The following is a 14,329-nucleotide window of genomic DNA, read 5'->3' as shown; positions in this document are numbered from 1 at the left end:
AACATCCTTTCCCCAGAATATCCAAGAGAACTGGAACCATTTGTGAATGCCTGCATCTGTGGTGCAAGGCAGAAAGCTCCCAGCACACAGCTCACCTTGGGAGTTTGGCTCTGGCAAGGTCTCTCTGGCCACCAAATGCATCACTGTTGTTTTGCCAAAAGGAAGCTTTAATGCTGTGTGAAAAGAAGACAGTTTGTTACATATACATCAACCTGTTGGAATCACTCACCAGAATTGAGACCACTTTAAAAATTGACTGCTTTCTGTATGACTTCCTCAACAGATAGCACTTCTTACTGGATACAGCATTTCTTACATAATGAAGTTAGGTTAATATTATCAGAAGCAATTTTTATAATTCAGAAATTATTTAGCTATGACTATTAGTTTGACATATAAAAACATACTGTGTAAGGAAGGGGAAAGAGAAAATACATAATTGCTTAACCTAATTTTATTTAGTCACCTAATAAAATTCCTGCATCAAAGAGGTCACCACAATGTAGAAATAGAAGAAATGACATATTAATGATTTTAAACATAATAATAATACATAATTTTATTATTTTCAACCTTATATTCTTCAATTAGAAAACAATTTTCTTTAAAAGGTTACTTTAAACGAATCACTGTTTGGCATTATTAGTAATCACTGTTTTCTAATCAAGCCTTTAAAAGGTTTTTCTCATTTATAAGTAACAATTTTTATTATGAAATATTTCAGAAAGAGTAATATAACGCACCCATGTATCTATGAACCAGTTACACAAAGTAAATCCCTTTGTCTTTCTGTGTATAAAATGAGAAGGAGACAGTGGAGCTACGGCCTGGAGTTGTTTCTGCAACTGCAACGTTCTAGTTCTGAGTTTCAATCTATCCCCTCACTTGGAATTGAAGGCAGGCTCAGATCAGTACCCAACAAGCTCAGCCCTCCTGCCACCCGCTGTTTAAATCTTCTCTATAGGATGATGGTTAAGAAGAGCCCTAATAATCTTCAATATTCCTAATATTTCATATGATCAAGGTGACTTTCCATCTTATTTAATGCTAGCCAGCAGCCATGAAATTAAAAGACGCTTACTCCTTGGAAGGAAAGTTATGACCAACCTAGATACCATATTGAAAAACAGAGACATTACTTTGCCAACAAAGGTTCATCTAGTCAAGGCTATGGTTTTTCCTGTGGTCATGTATGGATGTGAGAGTTGGACTGTGAAGAAGGCTGAGCGCCAAAGAATTGATGCTTTTGAACTGTGGTGTTGGAGAAGACTCTTGAGAGTCCCTTGGACTGCAAGGAGATCCAACCAGTCCGTCCTAAAGGAGATCAGTCTTGGGTGTTCTTTGGAAGGACTGATGCTAAAGCTGAAACTCCAATACTTTGGCTATTTCATGCCAAGAGCTGACTCATTGGAAAAGACTCTGATGCTGGGAGGGATTGGGGGCAAGAGGAGAAGGGGACGACAGAGGATGAGATGGCTGGATGGCATCACTGACTCGATGGACATGAGTTTGAGTGAACTCCAGCAGTTGGTGATGGACAGGGAGGCCTGGCGTGCTGCGATTCATGGGGTTGCAAAGAGTTGGACACGACTGAGTGACTGAACTGAACTGAGCCACTATTTGGTCTATTCTAAGTTGAAGTGAAGCCTAACGGCCCCAAATACACAGTAGGCTGAAACAAGAGTGCCCTTACTAGATAACCTCCTGGGCCTGCTTTAACACTGAAATGCAAACAAAATTTTATATTACCAAACATTTCACTAAATGTATTGGGAAAGCCTGAATGAATTTGCAACGTCCACACACCAAGCTGTGGACCACTCTCACACCACTTCCTGACCACAGGCAGCCAGCCCTGCACTAAAAGCACATCCTGCCACTCACTCACTGTGAGATGGGTTCTGAGTGCCATCTGCCTCCTCCTGATGCCTCAGTTTCCCCCACCCAAACTGGGAGACAAATTCGAGCACCCGCCCCTTACCACTGTATTGATTAAAAGAAACAATCCAGAGAAGTGCCTACCACAGGGCTCGGCCCAAAGAAGCACCCCATAAATTTTACTGCAATCACCATTATCATCTTTCTGAGCAGCAAGAAAAATGGGTCTCAGAGAACAGGTGTGCAAACTGAGATGCAAATGTGGAGAAACACTGTGGTCAGGCCTAGGAAGCTGCTGAGGGGCTTACCCATTTAGGCTACACATCTGACTAATGGGAACAGTTACTGTTCTTCTCCATCTGAATTTTAACTTGAAAGAGCAGACACCGACACTAATGGCATCAGAGGAGAAAAAGGAAGGGGGATACGAGACCTGAGACGCCCTCTCTCCTTCACTGTGGGGGCTCTGCCTTCTGCTGCGGCAGTGCACAGCAGCCAGGACACAGGTCCCCACGCTTCACACAGGAGCCACCGGGGGCGACACAGCCCTAGCAGGCAGGGAGACGGGGAGGGGGACTGGGTGCGCAGAAATCTGCATTTAAAGGAAGATACCGACACCCACAGGGTGGCAGGGTTACAGTACAGAGCAACCCTCGAGCCGTGTAGAGCACGCCCAGGCCTGCTCCACGCTGGCCATTCAACGGTATGATGCTGTGCACCGTCTCCTCAGTACTCACATTCAAGAATATAGGAGACAAAGAAAAACAGTAACCAAAGCCCCTCAAGGGGTGAATGTCATTACCCAGATTTACTGATCAACTTAGAGGATCCAGGTTATATTCTCATATTGTCTAAATCACAAGACCAGAGAGATGGTTGGTTTTAAAAAGATTGACAGCAACATAGAAATAATGTAAGTCAATCTATTAATCGTTCAAAAACAAATTCCAAAAAACAATCAATGATTTGATTTTAACACAAATTCTATGATCTTTAACATGAAGTTGGAGCTTTAGGGCCACAACAGAGAGGTAATTAAATTAAGTAGGTGAGAAAATGCTCACACAGGTCAACACTTAAAGGGAAGTGGAGTCTCAAGACGCACTCGTGGAGTCAATAGGTTAATTCAGGCCATGTCTCCCAGTGACATTCCAAGAGTTACTTGAGGCACAGATAATCAAAAGAAAGGCTAAAATACGGTCCCATTTTCAATGAATGTGAAATACAGCCAAGGACAACACTTGTAATTACATACTGAAACGTTCTATCTATCTGTCATAATAATCATTTGCATTCATCTACTCCAGCCCTCGTCACACAGTATTTTAACAGTGAATTTTATCTGCTTCTACTATCTAATACCAGAGTACCTTGAAGGAAGAGATTCTATCTTTTTCAGTCCTGTACCTTTAACTGTTTGGCACTATTGTCACGTAAGAAATAAATAGATGCTGAATGAATGAGTGAATGAATGAAAATAGCCTATCTTTAAGGAAAATCAGATTAAACATTTCAATTGTTAGGTTTAGAGAAAAAAACTCATGACTATATGTATACAAAGATACATTAAAGTAGATCACTTCCTCTGCCTACAAATTTCTATTGTTAATTATCACAATATATTTGAAATACCTGTACTTAAAAACAAATTCTGCTCATGGTAGAAAATGCATCCCCGTGCGGGGGCACTACTGAGCCACGTCTCTTCATTCACACGTGAAGAGCAGCGAAAACTGACACAGTGTGTAATGCGTGCAAGCGCTGCTCTGAGGCCCTATGGCCATTCTACCTTACTGACGAGGGAACCACACTAGGATAGAGAGCAGCAAGTGGCCGGAGCACGGTCACGGAGCCAGTGCGCAGCGCAGCTAAGCTCCGACATGGACAACCTGGCTCTAAGGTCTGCTCTTCCAGTCGCTATATGTCACCGTTTCTCTAACATGACTCACTCACCGGTACTTCTGCATGATTAGCAATTCCATCAATTATAGTCAAAATGAAAACATCCCTTCAATATTATATCTGAAAATCCACCATCATAAACTTTGCCAAGTTTGTGTGTCTGGATTTAACTTAAAAATATGACATCTAAATTATATTGCTATGCTATGCTAAGTCACTTCAGTCGTGTCCGACTCTGTGTGACCCCCATAGACGGCAGCCCACCAGGCTCCCCCGTCCCTGGGATTCTCCAGGCAAGAACACTGGAGTGGGTTGCCATTTCCTTCTCCAATGCATGAAGGTGAAAAGTGAACGTGAAGTCGCTCAGTCGTGTCCGACTCTTAGCGACCCCATGGATTGCAGCCTAACAGGCTCCTCCGTCCATGGGATTTTCCAGGCAAGCGTACTGGAGTGGGGTGCCATTATATTACCCAGAAGTAAAATTACACTACATTTATAAAATAATAAGTGTGGATTCCCATCTCTAATGGCTTAAGAGTTTATTTTACAAGGTGGTAAACACTTAAGCATAGAGCTGAAATTAGAATGCAAAATGTAAAAATGTAGACATACCAAAAACTAGGCAAAATTCATAGAGTTTGAAATTGTATGTTTTTAGCAAAACCAGACATGAGCATCTAAACAAACAAATGATGCTGCTGCAAGACAGGCACTAAGTCCCATTACAAAGGTGGCCATTACCTCCTAATGTGACATTTCCGTGCAGAAATCTTCCTTGATAAATAAGGCGTAGAATATTTGGACTGCTGACCTGCTCTTCTTCCCAGTCTGAAAAGAACCAGGGAATTGTTAGGTGCATTTCAACATAAAATTAAGGTATTACCGCATTGTTCTAAAATTCTGATCCCATTCAGATGAAGAGTATCAGAGAGGACACCTGGAGCTTCCTGCTAACTGGAATAATCACGACTCTCGCAAGCACTGTTCTCACTACTTCTCACTATACAGCAGGAACTGCTTAAGGTTAGTCTTTGCTTCTTAAAGAACACCAAAATGTGCCAGAACACAGTCCTGAAGTTTAAAAACTAAAACAAATGAGTTGGGGAAAGTCTAATCCTAGTTAAAAAGAAGTCAGTTGAAAATTAATTTTGATTATCAAAATAACAAAACATCGCAATATTCCGGTATCTGTACCTGTTAAAACATGTATTTGAGGCTGGAAACAGTAGGTTTAACAAAGATTTTTAAAAGCGTTAGTATATTGGTAAAGAGCATAACAACAACAAAAAATTATACCTCAGTAACTAGAAAATAAAAATTTTAAAAAGCAGAACAGTGTCTACTTTTTCATAATGTGGATAACTTTATTGCTTTTTTAAAGCCAATTGATAAACACTACAGAAGATACAATTTTAGTTCACTTTACCCAAAATTCTCAGAATGAACTTGAAAAGCAACAGATATCACAAGGTACCATATATACAAGTATGAAATCTAGGATAATGTGCAAAGACAATGGAAAGACAACTGGTGTGTAGGATGGATAACAGAATACTTCAGTTTAGAGAATACCTTACCTTATTATGGTAAAATACGGAATACGATTCTGTCAAAACAGTAGTTTGAGGACACTGTATCATGACAAAGTATGGGGTTAGTAATTTTCACTACCTTGTAGATATAGAATTTGAAGTTGTGACTTTGATAGAGATTTGAAAATTCCATCATCACCTTTCTTAAGAATTCTAGCATCATGTGTGTGTTTCCTACAGAAGTTCCTGCTTTCATGAGATAACTGTCAACACAAAAACTAGTTTAAAAGACTCTCAAGAGCAAGTGACAGAAGATAAAGGAGGTGAGTGGAGGGTCTCCCTTTTGCCTTGTTTTGACTGTTCAAGATGATGAAGTGCGTTTGATACCACCAGTGCCTGTGGGTGACTCAGCATGGCCGGAAAGAAGAGACGAGCGAGCCCCTGCCCCGCCCCCAGCCTTTCCCGCATCCGTCCCCCTTCAGTGCCCTCTGACTCCCATGGTCCCAGGCCCCTCTCCTCCAGAAGGAAGATCGAGTTGTTAACACTTTGGTATGGATTACTTTGAATTCATCACACCCAAGATTATTGTGAATAGAATATTTCCTTTAGCATTGTTCATTTGGTCAATAAATTTGGAAAACTCAGCAGTGGCCACAGGACTGGAAAAGGTCAATTTTCACTCGAATCCCCAAAAAGGGCAATACCAAGGAATGTTCAAACTATCGCACAATTGCACTCATTTCACATGCTAGCAAGGTAATGCTCAAAATCCTTCAAGTTAGGTTTCAACAATAGGTGAACTGAGAACTCCCAGATGTACAAGCTGGATTTAGAAATGGCAGAGGAGCAGGAGATCAAACTGCCAACATCCACTGGATCAGAGAAGAAGCAAGAGATTCCAGAAAAACATCTATTTCTGCTTCACTGACTATGCTAAAGCCTTTAACTCTGTCAATCACAACAAACTATGGAAAATTCTTAAAGGGATGGGAATACCAGACCACCTTACCTGCCTCCTGAGAAACCTGTATGCAGGTCAAGAAGCAACAGTTAGAACCTGGACATGGAACAACAGATTGGTTCCAAATTGGGAAAGGATTTTACGTCAAGGCTATATACTGCCACCCTGCTTATTTAATTTATATGCAGAGTACATCATGTAAAATGCTGGGCTCGATGAAGCACAAGCTGGAATCAAGAATGCCAGGAGAAATGTAACTAAGATCATGGCATCCACTCCCATAACTTCATGGCAAATAGATGGGGAAACAATAGAAACAATGACAGACTTTATTTTCTCGGGCTCCAAAATCACTGCAGACGGTGACTGCAGCCATGAAATAAAAAGACACTTGCTCCTCGGAAGAAAAGCTATGACAATCCTAGACAGCATATTAAAAAGGAGAGGCATCACTTTGCTGACAAAGGTCCATATAGTTAAAAACCTATGGTTTTTCCAGTAGTCATATACGGATGTGAGAGTTGGACTATGAAGATGCTGAGCATCAAAGAATTGATGCTTTTGAACTTTGGATTTGGAGAAGACTCTTGAAAGTCCCTCGGACTGAAAGGAGATCCAACCAGTCCATCCTAAAGGAAATCAGTCCTGACTATTCATTGGAAGGACTGATGCTGAAGCTGAAGCTTCAATACTTTGGCACCTGATGCAAAAAGCCAATTCACTGGAAAAGACCCTAATGCTGGGAAAGATTGAGGGCAGGAGAAGGAGGAGGCAACAGAGGATGAGATGGTCAGATAGCATCAATGAATCAATGGACATGAGTTTGAGCAAACTGGGAGATAGTGAAGGACAGGGAAGCTCGGCACGCTGCAGTCCATGGGGTCTCAGAGTTGGACACAACTTAGCCACTAAACAAACAACATCACTCTCAGACATTTGAAAATGCTTTTCACAGTCTTACTTATCTATCTGCCTGGCTGTGAAGACAATCCAGTATTCTAAGTTTAGTTACTTCAGCTCTTCTGAAATTCCTTCTTACCTATGACCTTTAGCTCCAGTCTCTTTCTGATTCAGGAGCTAGTATTGACTTGTTCCTTGGTTATCAGCAAGAAGAAAGACCCAGTCATTTCAAAGTATTTGTCTAAAGCAGTATTTCTTAAACTCAGGTCTATGAATCCTTAAGACAGGTTCTTTGGGTCTGAAAGTCCCAAAGAATCATCAAGAGTTTTTAGACTGTCTTTTCATTTTAATGATAACCTGGATGAGATTATCTAGATAATTCAAAGTATTACCTTACAACCAAGTACAGCCTTGGGACTTTAGTGCTCATGTATGCGTTTAAGCTTATGACTGTACTGGTACCAAGCAGTACTTCTTTAATTGTCAAGAGGTTAACAAGAAAAGAACAAAGGTCGACTTAATACATAAATGACATGTTCCTGTCAGTGAAGGCTGAATGACAATTTGGTACACTGTGTGCATGAAGGGTCTGTGGTAAATCCACCCATAACTGGGTTATCTACAGCCAGCGGGAGAGGAGGCACGCCATTCTCCACAGTACCATATTCATGGGGCAAGCAGTGAGTGAGTGTTAGCAAAAATATGCCACGTGGCACATTAAAGTTGTTAATTTGAACATTACTGGTTTTAGAGCTATATTTGCATTTTCTTTGTAGATCTGTTTTAGTTTTATGGTTGTATAGAAGTTAATAAGGATTAAAGAGTTTCTTCTAAAAGAGCTTCATATAACATTATTTTAGGTTGAGCACTACTGATCTAATTGATTCATTTTGTATACACTGTGTTCTTTGTTAATACAAGTCTTGTGCTTTAAGAAGTACAAACTGTTTTGGTTAGCTCCTCTGTCCATGGGATTCTCCAGGCCAGAATACTGGAGTGGGTAGCCTTTCCCTTCTCCAGGGGATCTTCCCAACCCAGGGATCGAATCCAGGTCTCCCACATTGCAGGTGGATTCTTTACTGTCCGAGCCACCAGGGAAGTCCAGTAAAATTAGTGAAATCAGCACAAACAGTCGTATCACTAGGTACACGCAATTAAGAGGATTAAACTGATTTGGGTTAGCTTCATAGGAAGAATATAAGCGGAAGACTCGTTTGAGGATGGTATGAGTCTTATTACATGGAAAAAAAACAGACAAAGGATCTCTCTCTCTCACACACACACACATAAATGCACACACTCCAAAATTCTGTCATGGATATTGGCTTGAAAATGCAAAGCATAAATGGATTTTATACCTTCTTGACCTTGTAGTAGTTCAGAAAACACAGGAAGTGACATGAATGAAATATTCACTTTCTGTCAAATGCCACCTAAGCAGGTTGTGTACAGAATAGACCAAAAATTTAAAAAATGTGTTATAATTTGTTAAAGATAGTTTTTCTTTGTTTTTACTTTGTGCTTTGGTGTAAAGAGAGTTACTGATATGAAAGTGTGTGTGTGTGTGTGTGTGTGTTAGCTACCTTGTGTTTTCCTTTAAAAAAAAATTTTCTTTTACATTAAAACAGCTTTAAGGCCACACAGCGACCTGATGCCCAGGCTCCTTTACCATTCTGCAGTGAGGGAGCTGAAATGCCAAACCCAGCAGGGATGCAGCAGCCCCTTAAACTTTAAGCCTTGTACCATCAATCATTTGCTTGTTTTCTTATATTTTACTTACAACTTTTTCAAAATGTCTGTGAAACAAGGCAGGGCACAAAGAATCAACATTATTCATTCTCAAGAGAAAACCACTACTCACCCATAGGCCAGTTGTCATACACGTGCTTTGCGATGTCAGAAGCAGAATCATTAGGAGAAAATAGGAACTCTTTCGTTTTCCCGCTCACCAAGATGAGGCGCAAGTTTATCTGAAAGAAGACAATGATTCTTTTAAAGTCTTAACATTTTTAAAGTAAAATAACAACTTTTCATTTCAGTCACATTCTCAATTAGTAATAATGCCATTTTCTGTTTTTTATTTACTTAAATTCTGATAAGATTCTTTTTAAAGGTCTAGAATTTGAGACATGATTTTCATTATTTAATACGTGTGTATGTGTGTGTGTGAGAGGATATATTTACCATATAAATGAACAAAGGGAAAGCAAAATTCATTATGCTTTTATAATGTTCATTGTAATTGTTCGGCAGTTTTCCACTGAACAGCTAATACACGTTGTTACCCTGCAGATCACATCACTAAATAGGAAAAAAAATTCAGTTGCTAATATGCTTCTTAGAAAAAAGGAAGAGAAAAAATAAACTATATGCAACTTTTTATCCTATAAAAATCATTCAAACCTAAACAAATTAACCAGAAACTATAATTTTGAAGAACTTCATTAGAGTTAATTGGAAGAGTCAATAACAGTAGTTCCTTTAATCCCAATGACATGATCATCCACTTTGGTGGAGCTCTGTATAACAAAGAACACAGGTGCACCCTCAGTGGAACACCTAAGATGGACAGTAGAATTAACATTTTTGAGAGCCACTGGATTTACATTTCCAAGTCAATACAGATTTGCTTACACCATTCTTAATATAGTTTCCAAAATGTTCACTTAAAATTTTTCTTTGTCCATAATTCACACTTTTTTTCAACCACAATATTCATTCATCTCCCTTAAATATAGGTGAGGTTTTCTATACCTATAAGGCCTGTTATGTGAGAGGAAATAACACCTTCCTAAAAAAGAAGGGTACAGCCAGAGCCCAGTTTCTCTACACACAGAGCACAGAGACTGCCAGTGCACCAGGTCACCCAAGCTCTCCTCCTCAGTTACTAACATCTTTTTATTATTATTAAAAAAAAAAAAAAAAAACAGTAAATGTGTAAGATGACAAAGTCTACAACGAATAAACTGGAATCTACTGCAGCACCACCAAGATACCAGGTCACTCATTTACTATCTGCCACCACCATGGCCACTGCTATTCCCAGTACCTCAAAATCACCACCTTGAAAATGTACTGATAATTATAAAATATCTCCTCAAGCAAAATGTTATACACACCCAACTCTGCATTCAACAGGATGTAACTGGATTTCACAGCAGATAGAGTAGAATCAGGTTCCATATTAGAAACCGTATTCTAACTGCTATGTATCCTATTATCTCAATTTTTAAAGTATTTCAAAAGATAAAAGAAACAGAAGTCTATATTTCAGGTGAAAAGCCCTTTTGATATGACCTGTGAGAATTTTTTGCTGTCTTTCCTAAATAAAATTAAATTATACCAAAGAACTTAATACAGGAAGAGGTCTGATGAAACAACACTGTTGGAAAGAAGTAATTTGATCCAGGAACCTTAAGTTCCATTAGAATAAAATTCAAGGAAGAATTTACAATAATGATTCAGTTGTAAGAAAGCACCACCTTCTTTCTTTCCCACAACAAATAAGTAATGAGTGACTGCTAAAGCAAGGAGCCTACCGTCTACATAATAGAGTGTGAGTTTTAGTTCTCACTCATACATAACTATTCAACACTGTCTCTTTATGTGTGAATATGGGTAAATATCTATTTGCTCTGAACTTACAAGGAATCTTTTAATAGCTTCAAACTACTGCAGAAGGGCCCTTCAGCCATTAATGCCCAAGAAATTATGCCCTTCAAAATGGGTCAGCCACATGTCTGCTTCACTCAGAAAGAAATATAATTAAATCCAGGCTTCCTAAGAGTTATGCAAATGATAGGAACCTACTATTTCCTGGGATCAACTTTTAAGTTAAAAATTAATTTCTACTGAGCTTTTATTCAAGTTATAATATTTTAAAATAACGAAGAAAATAGAAGAGTACTTGACCATGACCTTCCACAAAGGTTACACTGGCACATACTTTACATTTTCCCTAATATCCATCAGCAAGAAAATGGACAAATAAATGATAGTGCATCCTCATCATGGAAGGTTCCTACAATCGTTAAATGACATGAGATACAGACCTATATGACTTGATGTGGAAAGACATCCACAATGTATTAAACAAAAAAATAATACACACACCTCCACCTCATGAATACATAATGCTAACTGCATTCATGCTGCGAAGTTCTTGGCTTTTCCTATTTTAAACCTGATACAATCACTGTCACTAAAAAGCTCTTTCACATTTCAAAATCAACAGTCTAACAAATTTATGTCTATCAAGATGATCAGAATGTTGAAAACTTTTGGCCTGTAGATGTGTCTGACACAGTTCATTTTTGTTTTAAACGTTTACAGGTGGACATTAACTTTTCAGTTTGACACATATACTCTCAATTTACTCACACTGGTCTGCTTTATACACTTATACCTGGATGGCCACAGAAATTAAGTTTATAATTCTTGGTACAGTTTGAAAGTGGCTTTGAGCTACAAATTGAGAAACAAAAGAGTAAATCTTGAAGCAATCATCCAAACATCTAGCTATATAGGTTGGTCAGTAGCTAATTGTTCTTATAGTACAGTTAGGATTTCCTCAGCGGGTAAAGAGGGCAATGCAGGAGACAAAGGAGATGTAGGTTTGATCCCTGGGTTAGGAAGATCCTCTGCAGAAGTAAATGACAACCCACTCCAGTGTTCTTGCCTGAAAACTCCCATGGACAGAGGAACCTGGTGGGCTACAGTCCATGGAGTCGCAAAGAGTCGAATACCACTGAGCAACTAAGCAAGCACAGTATAGGTAGAATCTATCATGCTCATTCAGATTAAATGTCAATTACAGCTCCTCTCAGTAAACGTATAGCAGTCCCTACAAATGTGAGCTACTTTCTTTAGAAAGATTAAGTATTAATTATTTAAATACTTTTTAATGAAAGACCTTTTTTCTTCTTTGAAGCCAAGGTAAGTCAATCTATAATTTACCTTAAAAGAATCTCTGCTTGTGGGGTACTGGTATTCTCAACACATCAACAGTGGGTTACAAACAACACTCTTATTTACAGCTTAAAATGTGATATACTCATATACACACTCATCTAAAAACAAAACTGTTCATCAGGACTCTGAATGACTTGGTAGGAGATGGAGTTCTTATTACGGAATAATATACCCAAGGGATGGCACTTAGACCATCCAAATGAATGATATATATTTTATAATTACTTTGGAGGCAAAACAAATCAAAACAAGACTATCAGTGAAGCAGAACTACCATGATCATTTCCTGTAAAGCCAATGGAAACAAAAGAAGCTCTTTCATGCATGTAATTTCAAGTTTGTTTGTTTTAAGATTTTCGGTCAAATTGATTGTGATTCCTATTTGTTGGATTATATCAATTATATCAATTATATAATTATATCAATTATATCAATTCCAGTGGGAAAGAGGTTAGACTTTCTTTGCAAATCACTTTTTAAAAGTTCTCAATTTATCTCAAGGGGATTATATCGAGTTAAAAAAAAAAAAAGTAAATTCAAAAGATGACATGGTATATATGATTCCATTTATACAATATTTTTGAAATTACTAAGTAAGAGATGGAGAGAAGTGGTGGCTGGGTTCTAGGAAGAGGGGAAGAGAGAGAGCGGCTGTGTCTATAAAGGGACGTACAGGGATCCTCGGGGTGGAACTGAAACGTGTGCCGCTGGGTAAGCAGCCTGTGACTCTGCACAGAACTACATCCACACAGACACTAATGAGGGCATGCGAAATGGAGAGCTCCGAATAAAGCCTGAGGATTTCATCAGCGTCCACTCCCCGAGGCTACCGAACCACTTATAAGATGCTAGCTATCATTAGGGAAAACTAGGTGAAGGGTGTATGGGATTTCCTTGTATTATTTCTTACTATCCCATGTAAATCCATAATTATCTCAAAAAGATTATTTTAAAAAATTAAGAGCTTGACTTCCTAAAAATGTATATGGTGGTTTATGTTTGTCTTTACTTATCTTTCTTATTTTTATCTGAAGGTGAACAGTGCTTTTTAAAAAATAATCCTGTATCAAAATAGCTACTTCATCTAGAGTAAAAATACAAACTACCAGTGACTTAAGGTATGAGGCTGAAAAGAGATAAGCGTATTTTTTTTTCTAGACCTATGGACTTAAATGGCATGTTTTGAATTTCTGTTAACTGTATGTTAAAGAAAAATGGAACGAAGGAGGAATATGTTCATGTTTCTACACAGGACTGATTAAAAACAAATTATTCAAATAACTGCGGTGCTTAGATATGATAATTACATAAACTTTCTTTTAGTTGTTCATTTATTCAGACATTTTCTGAAACAGATACAGTGCTTGGTGCCTGATTACAAAATATTTAACATGAAACTTGTGGAGATTTCATACCCTGGAAGCTAGGAGACATACAAACAACTGATTGTGGAGGAGGGGGTGGCTACAAAGTGCTCAACAAGAATTTGCTAAATGAATATAAAAGAGAAAAGAAAGCAGAACCTGTGAGTTGGAGATTCCAGAGTAGGGTATGTAATGTACAGTGGCCAGAAGTAAAACTGCGACTACCCACGCACCTAGTTGGTACTCAGTCTAGCGGACTCTGATGCTACCACCCACCTCTCAGAGTCCTGGGAATGACAGGAGGGATGTTAGCAAGCGGGAGGCTGAGAGCTGAACCCAGGGCACCACCACCAATACCCGCTGGGTGCCGCCCTGCTCAAGTGGCCGGTGGCCCAGGCAAACTCCTCAGCAAGGTCTCCATGATTATCCTCTGTCACCCCAACCCCTCCTGCCCCACCATGCCCCAGTCGCATGGACCTTCTTTCAGGGCCTCAAGCTGCCAAGCTCTCTGCCTCAAGGCCTGTATCCAGGTTGTTCCTCCTGGCTGAAATGCGCGCTGCCCCACTCCAATCCACACACACTCTAGGCTCACATGCTTGAGAGGGGATGGCATAAAAAAATTCTCCTGCACCTAGTCACCCTGGATGAAGTGATAAAACTACATTTTCAAACAAAGAGCAGGAGAAGAATTTCAAAATATAACTGAAGAAGCCAAGAAAGCATTCCTACTTTTTTATTGGAATGAAGGAGTACTCCTAATTGTGAAGAAGTTGTAAGGCATTCATGAAAACAGATTTTACCTTCTAAGAAAATACACCTGG

At 39.1% G+C, this 14,329-nt stretch overlaps 1 protein-coding gene across 2 annotated transcripts in view; it reads right to left on the bottom strand.

The window, feature by feature from the left end:
- UBL3 (ubiquitin like 3) overlaps window positions 1-14,329 on the bottom strand; it is a 48,697-nt gene that overhangs the window by 3,231 nt on the left and 31,137 nt on the right. For both annotated transcript variants that reach the window (XM_055542455.1, XM_055542456.1), the window contains exons 2-4: window positions 9,035-9,143; window positions 4,522-4,608; window positions 96-173 (exon numbers count right to left, since the gene is read on the bottom strand). In XM_055542455.1, the coding sequence (XP_055398430.1) occupies window positions 96-173; window positions 4,522-4,608; window positions 9,035-9,143 (274 nt within the window). The remainder of the gene's footprint in view (window positions 1-95; window positions 174-4,521; window positions 4,609-9,034; window positions 9,144-14,329) is intronic.

This window comes from Bubalus kerabau, chromosome 12 (genome assembly GCF_029407905.1).
Source record: "Bubalus kerabau isolate K-KA32 ecotype Philippines breed swamp buffalo chromosome 12, PCC_UOA_SB_1v2, whole genome shotgun sequence".
In the NCBI taxonomy this organism is placed as follows: Eukaryota; Metazoa; Chordata; class Mammalia; order Artiodactyla; family Bovidae; genus Bubalus; species Bubalus kerabau.
This window is presented reverse-complemented; position numbering and strand designations above follow the sequence as displayed.